We start from the raw sequence: 19,049 nt of genomic DNA on the forward strand, positions 1-19,049 counted from the left end.
CTGAACAAACCCTCCTACTGGATGCTTCTGTAATTCCAGGCCTGAGAAGTGTAATGCTGCCAGACTGGCTAAACTTAAACAAAAACAACACACCACACGGGCACACTAACACTCACAGATGGGCAAAGTTAAATGTTCTTAGATGATTAGTCCTAAGCAAACCCTAACTCCACAGTTTTTTCAACCATACCCTCAAAAATGAAGGGTATGGGACCAAGTCTCCTTGCTGGCATCCCTCTGTTGCTAACACCTTGCTCACGGCTCTCAGCAGTCTCTGCAATGTAAAGTCCCAGTTCCCAAGGCAGAACGTGACAGATGACACGGGATGTCCAAGCACTGTTCATATGCACTTATACTACTATAAAAGTTTATCTGTTACTGCCATCTCCTGGCAATGAACTAAATAATTACCCCACCACAAAGCAAGACAAGAATGCTAAGGAGCTGTGAAGTTACCAGTAGCTAACCCAATGAACAAGCCACACTGCAAAGCATCCTCTGAACTGAACAAATGCACACACTGGCCTCAGCTCCTATTGTACCATACCTAGATCATCTTCAGATAGCACCAAACAGACCTAGGTCTGCTCTAAGCAGAACTGAAATGTCTTTCAGAGTGAGGAGGGCAGTACCCCTTGCTTTCCAGCAGCAGGTTAAGCATTATAGAATCAAGTACAAGCAGCAAACAGCACACTGCTTTATTGGAAATCCAGACATACTATTTGAAATCCTTTGTGAAAGAACTTCGGTGTCACCTAGGCAGTTTTGACAGTTTGACTCCCATTGCTGTTTTGAGACCACCAAAGAGCATCGGTTTCCCACCTGTAACAGCAGGCAGCAAAAATCACAGTGGCTCTCCATCTTATCTCTTGTGGTGCTAAGCAAATACAGGATTGTCAAAGCCCAAGGTTTTGTAATTCCCTATTTAAAAATGTGATCAAGTAATACAATGTGCTCATTCAACAGCTTCTCTAATCCAAGGGCTTTTAGTTTTCTTTTCCTTGTGAAATACTACTTTTTCCAAATGATAGTTTTCCACATTAAATGCCATTGTGCAGAACTGATTAAGAAGAATGACAGGCAAAAGCAGAAATGCTTCATAATTGTTCAGTCTTCAAACAGCTGCATTTGAAAGGGTAGTAATACTCCTTTGAAAAGCAGTTGTGAAAACCTGGATCTAAATCCACCTCATGCTGCAAGCCCAGAAATGCAATCAAATTAAGAAGACAAATGCAACCTCATTAAATAAATATGATGGTTACCAGACAATAAAATCTACTTCAGTTATTCAAAATACATGGCATGCTTTCTAGCAGGCAATAAAGCCAGCCAAGATGAGGGCAAGGCAGCAACCAATCTGCCAGCACATTGACCTCAAGCTGCAGCCTGAAGGCCCAACAGTCTCTCCAGAACCTGTGCTGACCTTTAGGGGGATGATGAGCAGCTACTTGCTGGATGCCCACGGACACTGTGAAGCTGCTGATGGCTGCTGTGCTGCTTGGAGCCACTGTCCTTGCTCCTCAGGCGACTGGAGCAGCACACAGCACAGCTCTGGCCAGCTCAGGGCCACCTGCTGCACATGCAGAGCCCACAGCCCTGTTTTATAAAGAGCTGTAACATAGTTTTTAGGGCTGGAACGTGGTTCCTAAGCAGAGCAAGTAATCTAATTAACTTAAAATACACAGAAAGCTTTCTTTCTTAATAACAATTGTTTTCTACAGACTAGGAATGCTCTCAAGAAGGTTAATACCTGAGCACCCATCAGCAAACAGATGCTTTAAGGAACAAGGCCTGGGGAGTGTTGAGGCAGGAGAGGTGCTTGGCTGCTTCCCATCACTTGACAGACCCAGAACTGCTGCAGACTCCTGCGTGTGGTGCAACCCTAGTACCAAATACTCATCAATTTTGCATTGAGTTAATCGAGGCTGTTCATAAAAGCTAGCTGCAATCAGCTGCCACAGCTTCACAACAGCAAGAATGTCTCTACACATCCCAGTCTGTAGGGGTACACTTTACACTTCAACACATACAAACTGTTTTTTATGAAGCCTGTATTTCACTGAGTTTTAAGGACCAAATGCATATTAAGAGTATAAAACCTTCATTAGCAGACACATAATTTTTACAAGCCTGTACAATGGTTAAAAATAGATCTGTAAAGGTCAGCAATGAATGCTTTCTGATGCTGTTAGAATACAGCAATCTCAATTTCCATGAGCACATACAGCCTTGAAAGCTGCATGCAAAGCACAAAAGTACAACCTCTTCACTTTGCCACCAAGTATATTCTTACAATTCTTTCTGCTTGCAAAGACATACAGATTGACCTCACTCTCACCAAAGCCATGTCAACTGAAATATTTATGTGGAGTTGCACAATGGGACCTGCTAGTTACACTGCAGCTCAGATGAGCCTGTGATAATGCCATCAGACAACATGCAGGACTTCACTTTCTGACAACTTAAAGCCCAAAGTGGCTGCAAATGCCTGTTTTGCATTAAAAGTCTCTGAACATTTAGTGTGAAAAGTAGATTCTAAATTAGGGACTAAAACCTTTGAATTTTCTTTACTAAAATGTATCCAGCAGTTATTGGTGTGCTTACTTAATAGAGAATCATGTTATTACACCCTCACATCTCTTCCAGAGCTTTTGCAGTGTTGAGGAAGATGGTGAAAAAAGAAAGCTGTTGTTCATTATAGGTACCAGGTGAAGATTTGGTTGAATTTCAACAGTAAATTAAGAAAAAAAAATTAAATCCACAGGAATTTGCAAACTCAATGAGCAAATATCACTTTGTATGACAACAGAACCCAAATTTGGGATGTCAGCTCTATGAACCTGACCAGTACTAGACACAAAGCAGTCACCTGGCTCATGCAATTGCATTGACTTTGATCACTGCAGAGATCCGGGTGGGATATGCAGGAGCTGAGGCAGCATCAGCTGTGTGCCAGGCTTGTGGCAGCAAGAAAGAGCCTGAGCACAGCCTGACCTGTAGGGACAGAGTCATTCTAACATGGCATTGATTTCAATCATATCAAATTAAGCTGTTGGGTAAATCTACACAGTAACACCACGCGTTCAAATCCACTTCTCCTTGTGCCTGATGGTAAGGGAAGAATTAATGTCTCCTTTCTTCTGCTCTCACAGGAGCCGATGTGTCCTAATGCAACCCAAGAAGTAACGAAATCTGCATCGACAGCGCAGAGTTCCCACCTAAATGCTGGAGACTTGGGATAAAGACAAAAGGCAACAAGCACCACTGTTCTCAGCAGAAACATTTCAGACAGGTGCCTGCATGCAGGGCAGCTCCCTGCTCAGCAGCCCAGCCAGCAGCACAGGATCAAACAAAAACTTGGCTTCTATAGGCCATTCTGGGAAACTGTGTTTTCTACCATGAGTATCTGCAGAAAAATAACTTTTCTAAATGAATAAAAACATCATAAAGCCCCCAAGGTTTCCTCATGACACGAGGCAGCTGCTGCTTCTCAGAGTGTTGTAGGTAGTGCCAAACATAAGCAAACCAAAGCAAGGTAACTGAAAACAGCAAATCATCCCCAGCGAAGCATCTCTTTTTACAATATTACCTTTAAGAAAGGCTGACAGAGGAAATAGGAACAGCTTCCAATATTCACATCTTCCAAACAACAAAAGTTGTCAAAATAAATATCTATTTGTTACATATATAAATGCAGTAAAAACAACTGTCAGCTATGAAGCTCCCAGAAACATCTCAGCAACACAGATGTAATACAAAAGAACTATGCATCTCCATTATATCTGCCTTGACATGTAACATAAAGGCAAACAAAAGTATAATTGAAGCTCATGCTTGCACATGATGACTGTGATGGTCTATTTCACTTCATTATTTTTTTGTTACATCTCAGACATTCCCCCAGAGAAATGAGGAAATCAAGAGCAAAGCAAACTGAAAGAAACATCCACTACTGAAAGGAGAGCTCTCCAGTTAGAATGAAGAGCACCTTTCTATGCATGTGCCTTGATAAGCTAAGCCCTCTTTTAAAAGAAATTCTATGAAATGGAGATGTGAGAGAAAAGGCAATTTCCTCTTTCATGGCCTCCATTCTTATTTTGAAGACCTTTTATTAATAAAAAGGAAATAGAGCACATGAGATTCTGTATTCTTCTTCGTCCTACCCCATATTCTTCATCCTCCTACTTCATCCCTCAGGCTACTATGAATTTGATTTCAACCATGCTTGACAGACAAGTCAAAATCCCATCACTATCTCCAAAAGTTGAGTTCACCCAGCCACAGACTCACTGCAGAACCCATTTGACCGCTCATGTGATGCATATTTCTCACGTATTTACCTATCAGAAGAAATCCTTCCATAAATTAGTGGGAAGAAAACCCCACAATTTTCCAGGAAATTAAAAGTGAAAGATTTTGTGTACCTACTTATTAATGCTCTGTATTTTTCAAAGATGAATACCTTAAGCGAAAGAATATATTTCATATTCAAACTGTTGGCAAAGTTTTACTCGGATTTGTAGCACCGGAGGTTCTGAACAAGAAAGAAATCAAGACTGGACAACACACAGAAATCCCCAGTTGTTTCTGCTCTTGAATCAGCAACAAGATCAGACAAACTGGATTCATTTATCTGTGCAGGCAGCTTTTCATTCAGGATTTGGAAAACGCGCTGCTCTTCAGGATATCCAACTCAAACTACTCCTCATGGAACAACACTGGCATCCAGTGGCCAATTCAATTAATCACAGAAGTGAATGACTCAGCTGTCCTCTTGCATTTCCTTCGACTAGGAGACATCACATTATTTAAAGCAGCCAATCTACATCTAGAGGATGTAAAAGCCTGCATATATTCAGTGCATCAGAAAAAGGCTTTCATAAACACGCTTCTTGTAAAATGAGTAATAATTTACCTGGTAACGCAGTGATGAAGTCCCGTTGTAACATGGGCTTCAAGTAAGAGTTAATATGTCCATGCTGATAGTGACACATTCGTGAAATAAGGTGTTCCACAAATTCAACTTGATCTGATTCAGACCACTGGTCAAAATATTTAATACACAAGTCTTTTTCCTTTTCGTAGTTTCCTTCTGATGGTCTTTTTCTTGAGACAATCACAGATGAAGTTCCATTACTTATCTGTTTATAGAAACAAAATGTCAGTACTTAAAATGAACAAGAGCAGCCTTATAAGAACTATCCAATGAAGAGAACATGAGAAGAAACAAAGACAACAACCAAACTTCTAAACATTGTTCAAGCTACGAGCGATGCCATGCACACCTCATCTTCCACTGATAAGGCCAAGTGAAAGGCCCTTCTTCCAAACCAGAAGTTATTAGTTAAGCTGAGACTTGAATTCTCCCAGCTCTTACAATTTTAACTTCAAAAACTTTACCTGTTTTAGAACAAATTTTTCCAACTAAGTGGTTTCTTCTGCACATGCCAGTTTGCCTTTGCTGCACACACTGCAGTCTGCCCCCACAAATGCTTTACAGAGGCTCTAGCAGTTAAAATAATACATGCTCGGTTACGTACAAAAGCTGGCTACAACTTCCCCAATTAACATAAAAACCATCAAGACCCTCCATGTCGCTGTCGCACTGTTTGCCCACAAACAAGGCCCAAGAATGATGTGATGTTAAGCAGCAATGCTTGTTTTGTTTCTGAAAAAACAACTCATCTCAATGTTTGAGGCATCCACATAAAATAAACCCTGGGAGCTTTAGCGACAAATAAGGATGCTTCAGAACACCACCCCACGACTCGCTACTTATCAGTAAAGAGAATCAAAGGCTCACGCCAGGCGCTTCTGAGCAATTTATGACATCAAAAAGAGCTGCTGAGGCTCTCCTAAATATTCCCAAAATAGTCCAAAGCCAACTGGTTGCAGCTCCCTTCTATGAGCAAGTGCTGGATTTTGCCTTTTAAACAAAGGTGACCTGCTCTGAAAGGCTGCACCGTATGCACGCATATCCTTTGAAGCACAACTGTGTCATTTCAAGGTCAGCACAAACCACAGAACTTAAGATCCAATCATTTCGTAAGTATTGCTCATTGATGTCATCCTTCACTTGAATACTGAGCTTATTTCAGGATGATAGCCAACCACATATAAGGATGATTATGTATCTGCAGACACAAGCGTGTGGAAGCTTCCCAAAGAAAGCCACGGCCTACCTCTCCCCATGCACACAGACCTACCTGCCATAGGGTATTTTTCTTTGGAGACTCATCTTCATTCTGATCCTCCATCACTGACGTGTTCTAGAAAAAACGGAATTCGGACTTTAATTTTCTGTTTTTCATACTATGGCAATTCCTCGCTGTACAAGCATGATGGAAAAGCAAATTAATTGAACAGGTAACATTAATTTTCCCTGTGAATGGAATTATCAGAGATTTCTGGCCACAAAAACTGCATCTTGTAAATAAATTCCCCTTCTAACTGACACGCTTATCAAACCCACTTACTGTAAAGACAACTCCCCAGCCCCTCTTCAATTTCTTTGAAGGGTTTTCATGCAGCCTTTCAACGCTTTTCTCAGTGGGAAACAAATTCACTTGCATCCTACTCAGGCCAAAGTAATTAAACCTGTCAAAGCAATCAAGTAGCACTTTCTGCCAAAGCAAAATTACACACATCCAGTTGAAAATAATAATAAAAAAAAAAAATCATGATATTCTGCTTGCATGCAACAGAGCATTAACTCCTCTTTGCAGACTTAGCTCAGCATGAGGAGGGATCGCTTTCTGCAGAACAATCTTGCAGCTTGCAGTCAGTTTGTGGTCATGGCCCCTTGGCAGTCAGCAGCTTCCTTCACCCCAATTTAATTTCAAGGCTTGCCCTCCATCACCACTGCTCCTCATCTTCCCTTTTGCTCAGGAACAACAGATGGAAAAATTTCTAGCAACATTCAGCCACAGATACTTCATTTTAGAGGTCACTTGACTTCATAAGAATCTTTCCTTCTTTTAATTACCTGCTCATTTCTGCTGTCAGTACCCCAGCTGCCATTTCTTTCTGCCTGCTCACTGGTGCTCCACACTTGAGCTTCCCACCAGCCTGCCCTCCCCACTGCAAGCTGAAGAACTGCCAGATGGCCATCAAGAAAACCTGACATTGTCTTTATTTTTTTTTAAATCTTTCTTCCCCTCTCTCAGCGGAAAGAGGAACAACACAGTCCAGTCAAACACATGATGAAATAAGTCACACATCTCCTTTACACTTGCCATTGCTGATTATGGATTAACTCCTTAACAACTACATTCCCAAATCAAAACACTGCTCCACATCAATAAACATTTGTCACTTCGTCTCCCTGTCCCTTTGTCCCCCTGTCCCTCTCTTATTAGGAGCGAACCACACCAAAATCAGCAAACTTGAAACCAAAAATTAACAGCATTATCCCTACAGGCAAGTCCTGCTCCACCACTCAGACTCCTGGGCTGGTTCTGAAGCCTACCCTGAGCCCCCTTCTGCCTTGCTGTTACATATGAATACATACACATCTCACACAGAAAGATGTCATTATGAAAACTGTCTGCTGGGTGACAGAACACTCCAGTCTGTCTGGTTACAGCACAAACAGCAACACCAAATACAAGTTCAGGAGATGCAAGCAGGGAATCCAGAATTGGACAAAGGCGATAAAGGTATTCTGCTACTCCCCAGATAGGTATGTTGCAGTGCTTCTGGACACACATGAACAGTAACGCTAGAGAAGTAAGCCTCACTTCCCATTTATGGTCTCTAGAGAAGCACACCCCAGGACCCAGCAGCGCAGCACCAGCACAGCTGTGGCCATGAGACTTCATGCTGCACAGCCCATTGCAGCCTCCTGGCACCCAGCAGGCCCACACCAGCTAGCCAGGCCCTAAAGGCAGGCATGGCTCCAGGGAATGACACCGGGCACGTTTGTCAGTTTAAAATCAATAATATTAAAACACTACTTAAAAATTCCCGCTTACTGTTGACAGTGCTTTCAGTTAGTATGCGCCTACATGAGTAAGGAACATCACAATTTCTTCTGATGTTTAAAAACTTGCACTGATTCTATGAGCTGCCATTACCTAAGAGCCGCGAAGAGGAACTCTCAGAGAGAATATCAAACCTTGAAGTTTCCCACTGCCATGCCTGGCTCGACTACTGCAGAAATATCCCAGGTTCTATCAGTTCAACCCAACCTCTCTTTCCTTCAATAGGTTATGCAGTATCTGTCACTGCTTTCTTCTCCTTCTTCACTGGGAAAATTCTCAGAGGTCACCGTTATCTTTTTCTGGGATGTAGGCTAAGAATAAAGCTCTAAATGCAGTGCTTTTCATTCCAGGAACACACAACAGAGCTAGAGCAGAGCAGCACTCTAACACAAAGCGCACAAGAAAAACTTGACCAAGATGTTCAGACTTGCACACTGTGCTGACTACAAAGCAAGCTCTTATTACAGAAGTTCTGCTCTGGCTCTGATGCTGCTCAGTTCAAGGGTAGCAGGCTTTCAGAGAGGTGCTGTGTCCCTGGTATGTACACCGCTGTACTGGAGCAATAGGAACACTGCATTACTTCAACTCCTCTCCACTTGTCCCTCGTTCTTCAGGGGGTCAGCACAGTTCTGCCCAAGGACAGTTTCTTACTGTGGCACACACAGCAGTGCTGCTGACAGGCACATCCACGTCCTTTTGATGTCTGGGCTGCAGAGATGAGGGCAGACTGCATGGATCCACCTTTAGCTGGAAACTTAACTCTGCCTATGAGACTGTTCTTAACACACAGCCGTGTTAATTTGATGGTATCAAGTACAGTGTTTATCGTGTCTTCTTCTCCTATCGTAAACTTGCACCAAATTGCTCCCTATTATCTTCTCTTCCTGATATGTTCTTCCTACTTCTGCCTTTTACCATATTGAACTTTTCTGGCTATTCCCAGATCACGTACGTCCCAACTCACATGGGATTTACATACCGTACCCAGACTAACACATCAGAACACAAGATGCCCACGTGGATCCTGTCCTGCTGTCTGGAAGAAGCAATCAGACAACTCTAATTTGTCCTACACATCCACAGTACCCATCAGAAGAATTCCAGAACCCATAACAGCTGGTGTCACCGGTCCTTGCATGGGAAGGTCTCCAACTATTGGGCAAGAAGGCAAATAGGCATCTACAAGTTGGACACTCCTCCTTATCATGCCATTCATTCCCTGCTCTCCACCTGTGTCTTGCTGCCTACCCCACCCAGCCTCAACACTCAGCTACCCGCTGCCTTCCTGCACAGCTTCCCGGCAGCTCCCAAGCAACAGTAACTTCACCCACACCCTGTTTCCCCACGCCGTGAACACGGGTGCAGGCACTGAACTCCTTCCTGCTCAGCTGTGCAGCTCTGAGCCCCTGCAATGGGGCTGAGCAGCGTTCACAAGCAGACAGAACAGGCGGGATGCGCTATTGCCAGGACCACAGAAGCCCAGCAGCTCCTCACAATAGAAGCTGAGCTTCTGAATACTGTCAATTAATCCCGCTTGTAAGTTCATTTTTTTTCCAGAAATTCCTGTTAACTTACTCATAGCTCTTGCAAAATTAGAATGATATTTCAAACCAGCTGTCATTCCTTAATTAGTCAGCCTGGAACAAGCACTCTCCATCCCCTACCAGGAAAGGCAGCGACAGTGACACAGTAACAATGGGTCTGAGCAGACATTTCATGCTGCCCTACGGTCACGCTCAGCTGAATAAAGTCACTCCATGAACAGCCTGTCTCCATTCCCACTAACAGCAAATCAGCAGCTGCAACAAAGTGCATGAACTGCTTTTCATGCTGCAGCATCCCATGTTCTTCCAATAGCCCTGCAAGAACTCCAAGCTTTCTTCAACTTCAGCCCTTGGATTTCCACCCTTCTGTGGGATGCAGGTGGACGTGGCAAAGACACTCCAAAGTCTCTTGGGGTGAAGAAAGAGATGCTGACAAGGAACATCATTATGTGAAGTTCATTTCCTTCAGAAATCTGATTCCAAAACGTTCAAAAAACAAAAACAATCATCAACGTTTCCAAAAGGGAAAAATAATGCAGGTATTAAAAAGAACATCATAAATCACAGTGTCAATCAAGATCCTCACATACCTGGTAGCAACTAAACACTGGCATCTCCCCAGGATTTACAGTTCTACAGCCATATAAATGTACAGCACTTCCATTTCCCTGCCAGGTCTCACTCCCTGAACCCAAGAAAAGAGGTGCACCTTTCCCAGCACAAAGCTAGTTCATCTTCTTCCAGCCACGCCAGCTACAGGCAGGTAGAGCTGAGACCTCTGCACCAAGCTTCCGCATTTGCGAGTGCTTTTAGGCACTTAATCGACTGAACAGCAGCAGCACGATGCAGCTTTGTTCTTTAACCCAGTTTTGGTTCCAGTACCGACAGAGCAATTACAGAGGTGATAGCAATAACCCTGGGAACTGGGACGAGACTCACAATCAGCTGCAGCAGCTCCCAGCCAGGAAAACAACATTGCTGAGACTCTCCAGTAACTCCTCCCTGCTGAAGGATGGATCTGTAGCTTTAGCCAAAACTAGACGGGAGTCATGCTACCTTGAGAAACGGAAGAGCAGTATTATGGTGAAATGGAAAGCGGTGGCCAACAAGAGCTTTCACTGCCCCACCATTAGATCAGTAATTTGAATCTGAGTCCAAGTAAGCCAAGCATTTCAAGTTCTCATTTCTGACCAAGTTTCCACTCACTGGAGGAATATTAGTTAAAACTATGAAATGAACAAAACCGATCAAAGCAGTTCAGCTAGCTCTGATTTCCTTCAACAAATCATGCCTACGTTTAGCCTTACAGAAGATGAAGAAATGACAGCAGTAACTACATACATACTTGGATACTCAGAAGTCGAACACAGAGTCTGAAGCTGGCTCCCCGCAGACTCACACTGCCTTCTGAAACCAGCTCTGCCAGGCAGAGACTGCTGAAGGCACTAATTATCAGCACCCAGGGGAGGAGAGGCATCCACCACCCAGCACGACAATGGGACCACATCAGGAAGAGGATGAGGAAGAAAAGCAGCAAGAAATTTCTAACATCTGAAAGGGATGGCTGTGTGTCTCTCACGGATTCCTGCTTTTGAAATAGCCAGGAAGCCCCAGATGGCTTAATAGTACTTTAAAATGAACACAAGTCCCTCTTTAGGAAGTGACTGATCGCTATTATCTGACCCAGGAATCTGTTAAACGATGTTTATTAGAAACATCTTGACACTTGACATCTTTTAACTACTGAGAGCCCAAACACTAAGTGAAGCAGGAGAACCACATAAAACATGTATCAGCTCTTCTCACATCAAGGACAAAAATCTCTTCTCCAAAGCTGTAGAGGAATGCTAAATACTCTGGTGGCTCTGAATTCCAGCTCAGAAATAGGCAGCCACTGAAAAAACGTGCCTATGTTAACAACTGGAAAGACTCATAGCCTCAAAAAGACCTCTGCAAGTATAGCCAAAGGCTATCTAGAGAGGAAGCACATAAAAGATTCTTGTATCAACAGAGTAATAAAAGGTTAGGAACAGTTACTGAAAGCAGGGCAACAAAGATGTCTGGCTTCACAGAGGAGATGGCCCCAGCAACACCACAGCTCCAGGTCTCAGCTCAGGATACCTACAATAAACGGGGCCACACACCATCTCTTTTTTGTCATTCATTGTTGTTCATTCTGATTTTCAACTTAGTCAGACAACTAAGCCCTACCTGCATGAAAACAGTCCCCTGAGATGAAAAGCAGACAGTGGAGCCCACGGCCAAATAATGTGCCTAATAAAGGAGATTCAGAAGACACATGATGGCAGAGAAAACTCTTTATCCACAGCTCTGTCACTATAAAGCACTATGAAAACAAAGCTCTAAGGGTCATCGAGTTCAACTTGAAGGGTTTCAAGTAAATTGAAAGTTGGTTCCGCTGATCATGGTCATACCTATATCTCAGATCTGTACTAATCATTTCTTCTTTCAGCTCAAACTGAACTGTTTATGTAAGCATTAAGTAACCATACAAATCATGCTCAATTCCCTTCAGTCCTCCCCTAGCAGCCAGGCTCCCCAGTTGCCAGGTAGTGCAGTTATTGCTGGAAGTTCAACTGAAAATATACTTGAAATACTGAGAGTGTACCAAGATCTAACAGCTGAAGGCAAAATTAGAAGGAAATCCTCACGCTAGAAATAAAGCATCGCTTTTATTAGCCTCTGAGTAACCACAGCAAGGTTTGCAAGAAGACTCAGTACCAGCAGATACCTTAAACACAAACAGGGTAACAGTGTGAGAACTAACACTTGTGAGAACAAACACTGCTCACAGGCTGAACGTTTGATAAGGATACTTGCTGCTTTTATGCTCCCGTTTGTACATCTCCCGGGGGCCTGATTTCCACCAGGAAGCTCTGCTGGTCAGTAAGAGCTCCCAGTACCCAGCAGTCCTATCGCTGCTCAGAGAAAGAAAACCTCAACTGTTTCTGCACTTCAAGTGCTCTAGAACAGTTATTCTGAAGGTGAGGAAGAACACAAACGGCTACCAACAACAGGTTAACCATGAATGTTTGGAGGACTGCAATTAGTACCAGTATTTCAACTCGGCTTCTCAAGTGTCAATCTTTGCCTTACATCACTGCAAAATTAATTTGCTGTTTTTCAGTAAATACATGATTGTGCATCTCTTAATATTTAGCACATCTGATCTAACATTAAGTTAACTTCAGACGTCAGTGTGGGCCATGTCCACAGAGAACTAAACCACAGCGCCTGCTTTTAAAGTGAAATTCCACCAAAATAATCACAAGTTTAGAATTCTTGCTGTGATCCAACTCCATGAAACACCACAGAAAGGCTCCAACCCCAGGGAAGGACTCGGGTCACTGGCACCTCCATGCAGCGGGCAGCCAGCCATGTGCAGGCCATGTGGCCTGCAGCTGCCAGCAGGGCAGTGAGCCTGGTAATGCACAGCACAACCTGCACAGCACAACTGCTGAGCAACTGACAAAGCAAAACCACTCCTTGCCTTTTCAAACTTCAGAAATAGCACGATACAGGCTTTCATATGGATCAGAATCATAGAACCGTTGCTGGGTATAAGAACTTGACTGACTAAACCAGCAGTCAATTTAGGCTGGAACAAGAGAAAACCCTGCTACTTCTGTCCAAATTACCAGCTGTTTTCCAGCATGTGTATATTTTCACTCAATAGATGCTACTAGAAAAAAAAGCATATAATTACTGCAATCCCAGGAGACACCAGTGTTTCCAGCAGCAGGTGTAATTGCTAACATTAGACAGGGAGGAGAATGCTTTTGATCTGTCAGATGATTTAAATTGCCTGAGCCCTCCCCTATTTTCTTTTATAATATGCAACAGCTTTGCACTTCTTAGGGGAGAGCTTACCAACAGGTACTGCGGGGATGGTGCCTGAAATACTCCTTGCGTAACTGTCCCAAACACACCCTGCTCCCATTTAATTTTCTGAGTGTCTGGAGCAAAGATTCGGTAACTAAAAGCTGCCTGCATCCATCACATCTTAACACGCTGCATGTACAAGGACAGAGAGCACTGAGTTGTGTAATTGTGGCTCAGATGAGTCAGCCCTGCACTGTTCTGAGCACCATGGTGCAGGCTTGCCCAACAGACATCAGGCAAACTGCTTCCCTGCACATAAGGATGGGAGCCCTGCAGAAGGGCAGGAGAGAGCCCACAGCCCTCGGCTTCACACCAGCCCCCCACCAAGCAGCTCCTGCCCTCCAAACCCACACATTAATTTAGTGCTTTCCACACACATCCCTCTCACTTCTATAGCTTAACTTTGCTACGCACTGATCACATTTTCCTTTCAGCTGAGAAGTGGCTTTATCTTCAACCAGCTGGACTGCGCAGCGCTCTGCCAGCCTACTCAGAGGCTGAATTATACCTTCAGCTCACAAGCCCTGCCTGTTTTTAGCCGGGCACCCAGCCCTCCTTGGCAGGCTCAGTGCTGCATGCAGCCGGCCGCATTCCTGCCCACAGCAGAAACATCTCAGTGCTTCTGCAGTGTGGTACAGAGCTCCGGCTTATCGCCGACACTGCCAAAATCCTTCAAGCTGTGGATGGTGGTAATCTCTGAACTAACTGAATTAAAAGCAGTTGAAGTTGTCAGAGCTTCCACTACATTACAGGCACTTGTCCTGAGCAGCCAAAGAACACACGGCACGCTCTCCTATACAACTCCCATCCCTCCTAAAAGTTTCTCAGATTAAAGGTGGGATGAGGAGCATCTCAGAAAGCAAATTTCAGATATAGTTGGTAAGCAGGTCACCCTCAGACGCCTTCAGATTCATCCAAAATAAATCAGCCTATGTACAGATTAAGTATATTTGCAATTTGGTTGCCTGGTGCAAATCTAAAATACTCAGAGGGTTATTCCTGGATGTCCAGAGGGAATTTAGGTTCAGACTTCTGCTTCTGGATCCACGTGAAACCCATTCTACCCAAATTTAGTTACCTCAGCATGCCAGACAGCAGCTGAGCCCAGCTACCAGCACAAAGGTGCCTAAAAATCCATACAAAGAACACAAGTGGGCATCAAAGACTTCAGTCTATTAAAAGAACCCCAATCACCAAGTCATTCTTAAAAATCCAATTCTCCTCCCATCCCCGCTGTCATTTATATGTTTATTTTGTATTAGAATCGCCTGGGTTGAAAAGGACCACAATGATCACCTTGTTTCAAGCCCCCTGCTGTGTGCAGGGTCACCAACCACCAGACCAGGCTGCCCAGAGCCACATCCAGCCTGGCCTTGAATGCCTGCAGGGATGGGGCATCCACAGCCTCCTTGGGCAACCTGTTCCAGTGCATCACCACCCCCTGGGTGAAAAGCTTCCTCCTAATATCCAACACAAACCTCCCCTGTCTCAGTTTAAAACCATTTCCCCTTGTCCTATCACTGTCCACCCTCATAAATAGCCATTCCCCCTCCTGTTTATACACTCCCTTCAAGTACTGGAAGGCCACAATGAGGTCTCCCTGGAGCCTTCTCTTTGCCAAGCTAAACAAGCCCAGTTCCCTCAGCCTTTCCTCAAAGGAGAGCTGCTAAACACACACACACCGAAGCACACAGAGCAACTCCCAGGAACCACAAGGCCACAGGATCAAGTTTGTTATCATGAAAGACTGCTAAATGAGAATTTAAGGATCAGAAGTATGAGCTTCAACTGAACAACCAGTTCTCTAAGCTCGCCTATGTCCTTTCCCTGGTTTCTATAGGAGCAGACCTGGCACTTTCTTCTCCATCCCCTCTGTTTTCAGTGGCCATCAGGATGACGCCAGAACTTGTTCTCTGGCTTTTGCTCCTCCCCAGGGAGCAGGAGAACTGCAGCCACATTCTGCAGAGGATCCTACAGAGGCTTTTTCTTTCTGTAAGTTATGAGAACGTTTCTCAAAAACACGGAGGAGTCTGAAACAGCAAAATCACAGAATGTGTTCAGTAACCTCAAGTATTTGTCTTCTGCAAAACACAAGTGTGGGAAGAAGCATTCCTGCACACAAGAAATTATAGAAGCTAGCACAATACAAATACTCCATAAAAATAAAGCCTCAAACCAGCCAGCCGCTCCAAGAAAGATTCCATTGCCATTCAAGAGCCATTGTAAGACCATGTTTTTCCTCCAAAGATGCACAGCAATGTACTTCCAATTTGGCAGCTAACAAAGCCATATTAATCCACAAAATCCTAACCACTTATTAATTGTATGAAACAAGCCTTAGCTTAATACCCAATTTCAGTGCATTTTTGACATTCAACCAAAAGCCCTGAGAAAGCCTTTTCTTAGAAAAAGGCCTTGGACTAGCTCCGGTTAAGAAAGAAGCCTTCAGCAATGAGAGATGCTCAAATCAAATCCTCATTTTGGTCCAGATCTCCACCCAGCCTCGCCTGGGCTTAGCCAAACACTACACTGAAGTGCTGATTTTACCCAGGTATTAAAAGGAATGTGCAATCGCCTAATTGGGGTTTCACATGATTTATATAATGGAGGTCTAAATGCTCTTGACCTCCGAGGTCAGAACCACTTCTCCCTGCAACTTCAACATGCAGTTAATTAATAGCAGAGAGTCTCTGGTTTGAAGGGTCTACAGAAAGGGATTTGAGAGCAGGGGAAGATGTGCCCAGTGTCTCACGTTCCGCTTTCCAAGGGATCGTTTTCCATCCATCACTCCAGCAATTTGCTTTGTGTTACAGCACAGTACACTGCACCCATCCCACAGAGAGCTTGAAGATTTACAGGATCCAAAAGGCAGCGTCGCAGCCAAAAGGAGCATGTTGTGCAATGAAGCCCTGAAACCAAAGCTGGGACCGCTGCAGCAGGCCAACAATTATCTCCTCACTTTCTGAAGACGTTGGAGTTTCACATCCCTTCAGTAGGAAAACTGCTGCGTATTTCTGAACAAAAAGAGAGCATTCTCCAGAGCTTTGGCTTTCAAATCTGGCTTAATATCTGTATCAAGTAGCATGCGTCAACCTGAAGAATGATAACACTTAAGAACTCAAAAGGAAAGAGTTCAGCTCCAAAAGGTAAGAATCCCTAAAAGCACCAATACAATGCCATGCATCAATTCAGGACTTACAACACCTCTTTGTAGTGAAGGGTTGCAAAACAGTCACGTTTGCCATAGAAACATCCTACAGAACAGTACAAAGTTTTGGTTCCAGTTCCTCCTTTCTCTGCTATATCACTTCTCCCATATTTGATATGTGGGTGTCTGGAAGATGGGCTTGGTACTGTCGGGTTTGTCAACTGCTGGCACATCCGCAACTGTGATTTATGTCCATTCTACCCATGAAAACCAAACCATGTATTTTAAGACTTTCCTGCACTGCAGCCACTAAGACCTCCAGCACAAAGATCAGACACAAACAGAGGAGGCCCAGAGAAACCAGGGAACACCCTGCCTGCTAATCCACAGGGATCCTCACATCCCTACACAGCGATGACTCTCCACAGGCAGTACTATTCACACTGGCACAATCACGACTAATGCTGCTATCAACACTGCAGCTCAATTCCCCACCAGTTTCCTGGCTGTGACCCTGTGAACCAAAACCTACCAGCACTGTGTAAAGGAGCTGAACAAATTTCATTTCCACTTTAGCAGGAAATTTTTATTACCCGTTAATCTGCAAATTCTTTGAAGGAAGGCAGAGCAGACATCTTCAAGGACGAGGACTGCATCAGACATGCATGGAACACACTGCCTTGCACATCCTCTTCCCTGCTATGGCAGACTTCACTCCCTCCCAGCACAAGCATGGCATTATTAGCAGGCAGGCTGAAGAACATGGCAGTTTACTTCACAGATTTCTTTGCGCCCTAACAAGGGCAGGGAGCAAAAAACCCCCACTTTCCCAACAGAGGCAGAGGAAGCGTGCACACAAAGGCGTGCCCAGCATCTCTGTGCACCAAGATGCAGGCTTCTGTAAGGGCTATGAGGAACAACTCCCACCCACTGCTTGTGAAATACATCAGCCTCAGCACAACTGTGTTAGCTTTCCTGAGGAACATAAATTGATACTTGAAGTGATGCTTATCTGTGGCAGATAGAAGCCATGTCTTGGGATTTGCTGAAGCAAGGTCTAGCATCTTCGGCTGATAGGTGAATCCATCATCAAGAAGCGCGTTTGCCTCCTTAGGGATCCCTCCCAGCCTGAGAGAAGGCAGATTGGGATCTCTAACAGCACCACAGAGAAACACCAGCAAAGGCAAGTTAGCAAGTGACTGACGAGTGCATTCCTAAGCTCCCATTTCTGTTCCTACATTCAGAATTCTTCTGCAGAGTGCAGCTTAGTGAAATATCACAAAGAGGGTCAAGGAACTACACATTCCTTCTGATCTCTATCACAGCCATAAAGATTACAGATTAGGCAGATGATTTTTGAATACTAAAAGCTTCTGAAGAAAAAAAACAGAGGTGAGAGAACTGCCCTGTAATTAACAGTCACTAGTCAAGTAACTTGAAACGCTTGCATTACACAGAAATACTTCAAGATGGGGGAATTCAAACTTACAGACATTCAGTGCATGTGCGAGGCCTCTGACATCAGGGAACACTTCTGCTTCTCAGTCAAGGAGACTACAGAGGAAGAGCCCTGGTTCATAGCTCGATCTGAGCCCACTGGCTAACACTCAAAGTCATCCAGCAAGTAACCATCCTCTTCTGCTTAAAAATAAACACTGTGAATTGACCCAATAAAGTGAAGGTCTCTCTTCTTGCCCCGATGAAGCAGCAGACTTAGTTAATAATTAAAGTCATAAAACTGAAAGCACTCTGATACACAAAGGATGACTGGAAAAAGAGCTTATCGCAACACTTTCCTCTGGATAATAAATCATTCTTGGGAAAGAAAAAAAATCTCCCAGCACTTCACATTTCCTCATCCTATGGGTGTCCAGCCCCCATCAGGGCTGTGCAGCAGGAAGCTGTGCTGGGCACCTGGGAGACCTGCATGGTGAGAAGTGCACTGGCACCAGGGAGAGAACAGGAGCTGGGTGAAAACCTTGCAATAGCAGTCTATGCAGCAAACACCAAACTGAGATGTTGCAGCATCCCTCAGAGCCTGCAGCAAACACTAAGAACCGAAAACAGGTTTGAGAAGCTGCTGAAAATTGATCCCAAATCGTTATTCATTTTTGGAGGGGACTCCGACATCTATGCTGGGAAGTCCCACTGCCGATGAGCAGAGAGAAAAATGGGCATTAACCATCAGGTTCACAGACCCAGCATCATCTCACTGTACAAAATAGCAACAGGTGCGCTGGGCCACTAACCACAGCTTGAATCACAGGACACCATGCAGCCATTGAGGCTGGAAAAGCCCACTATGATCCTCAAGTCCAACCATCACATGAGAGCCTTCCACAAAGGCTGGGCTTGGCTCTACAGCTTTGTGTCTCAGAAAGAAGCCTGTTTAAAGCAGAGGGGCAAGCACAAATATTTCAGAGATCGGAGAGAACACCGCGTTCCTTCCAAAAACAAAATTAAAAGGAATCA

General features: G+C 44.2%; 1 protein-coding gene across 7 annotated transcripts in view; it reads right to left on the reverse strand.

The window, feature by feature from the left end:
* The window catches only part of FBXW11 (F-box and WD repeat domain containing 11), a 54,430-nt gene that overhangs the window by 16,390 nt on the left and 18,991 nt on the right, over positions 1-19,049 (reverse strand). For all 7 annotated transcript variants that reach the window (XM_072348153.1, XM_072348154.1, XM_072348150.1 and 4 more), the window contains 2 exons: positions 6,207-6,269; positions 4,916-5,141 (listed from right to left, as the gene is read on the reverse strand). In XM_072348153.1, coding sequence (XP_072204254.1) covers positions 4,916-5,141; positions 6,207-6,269 — 289 coding nt within the window. The remainder of the gene's footprint in view (positions 1-4,915; positions 5,142-6,206; positions 6,270-19,049) is intronic.

The sequence above is a fragment of the Excalfactoria chinensis genome, chromosome 13 (assembly GCF_039878825.1).
Source record: "Excalfactoria chinensis isolate bCotChi1 chromosome 13, bCotChi1.hap2, whole genome shotgun sequence".
NCBI lineage: Eukaryota > Metazoa > Chordata > Aves > Galliformes > Phasianidae > Excalfactoria > Excalfactoria chinensis.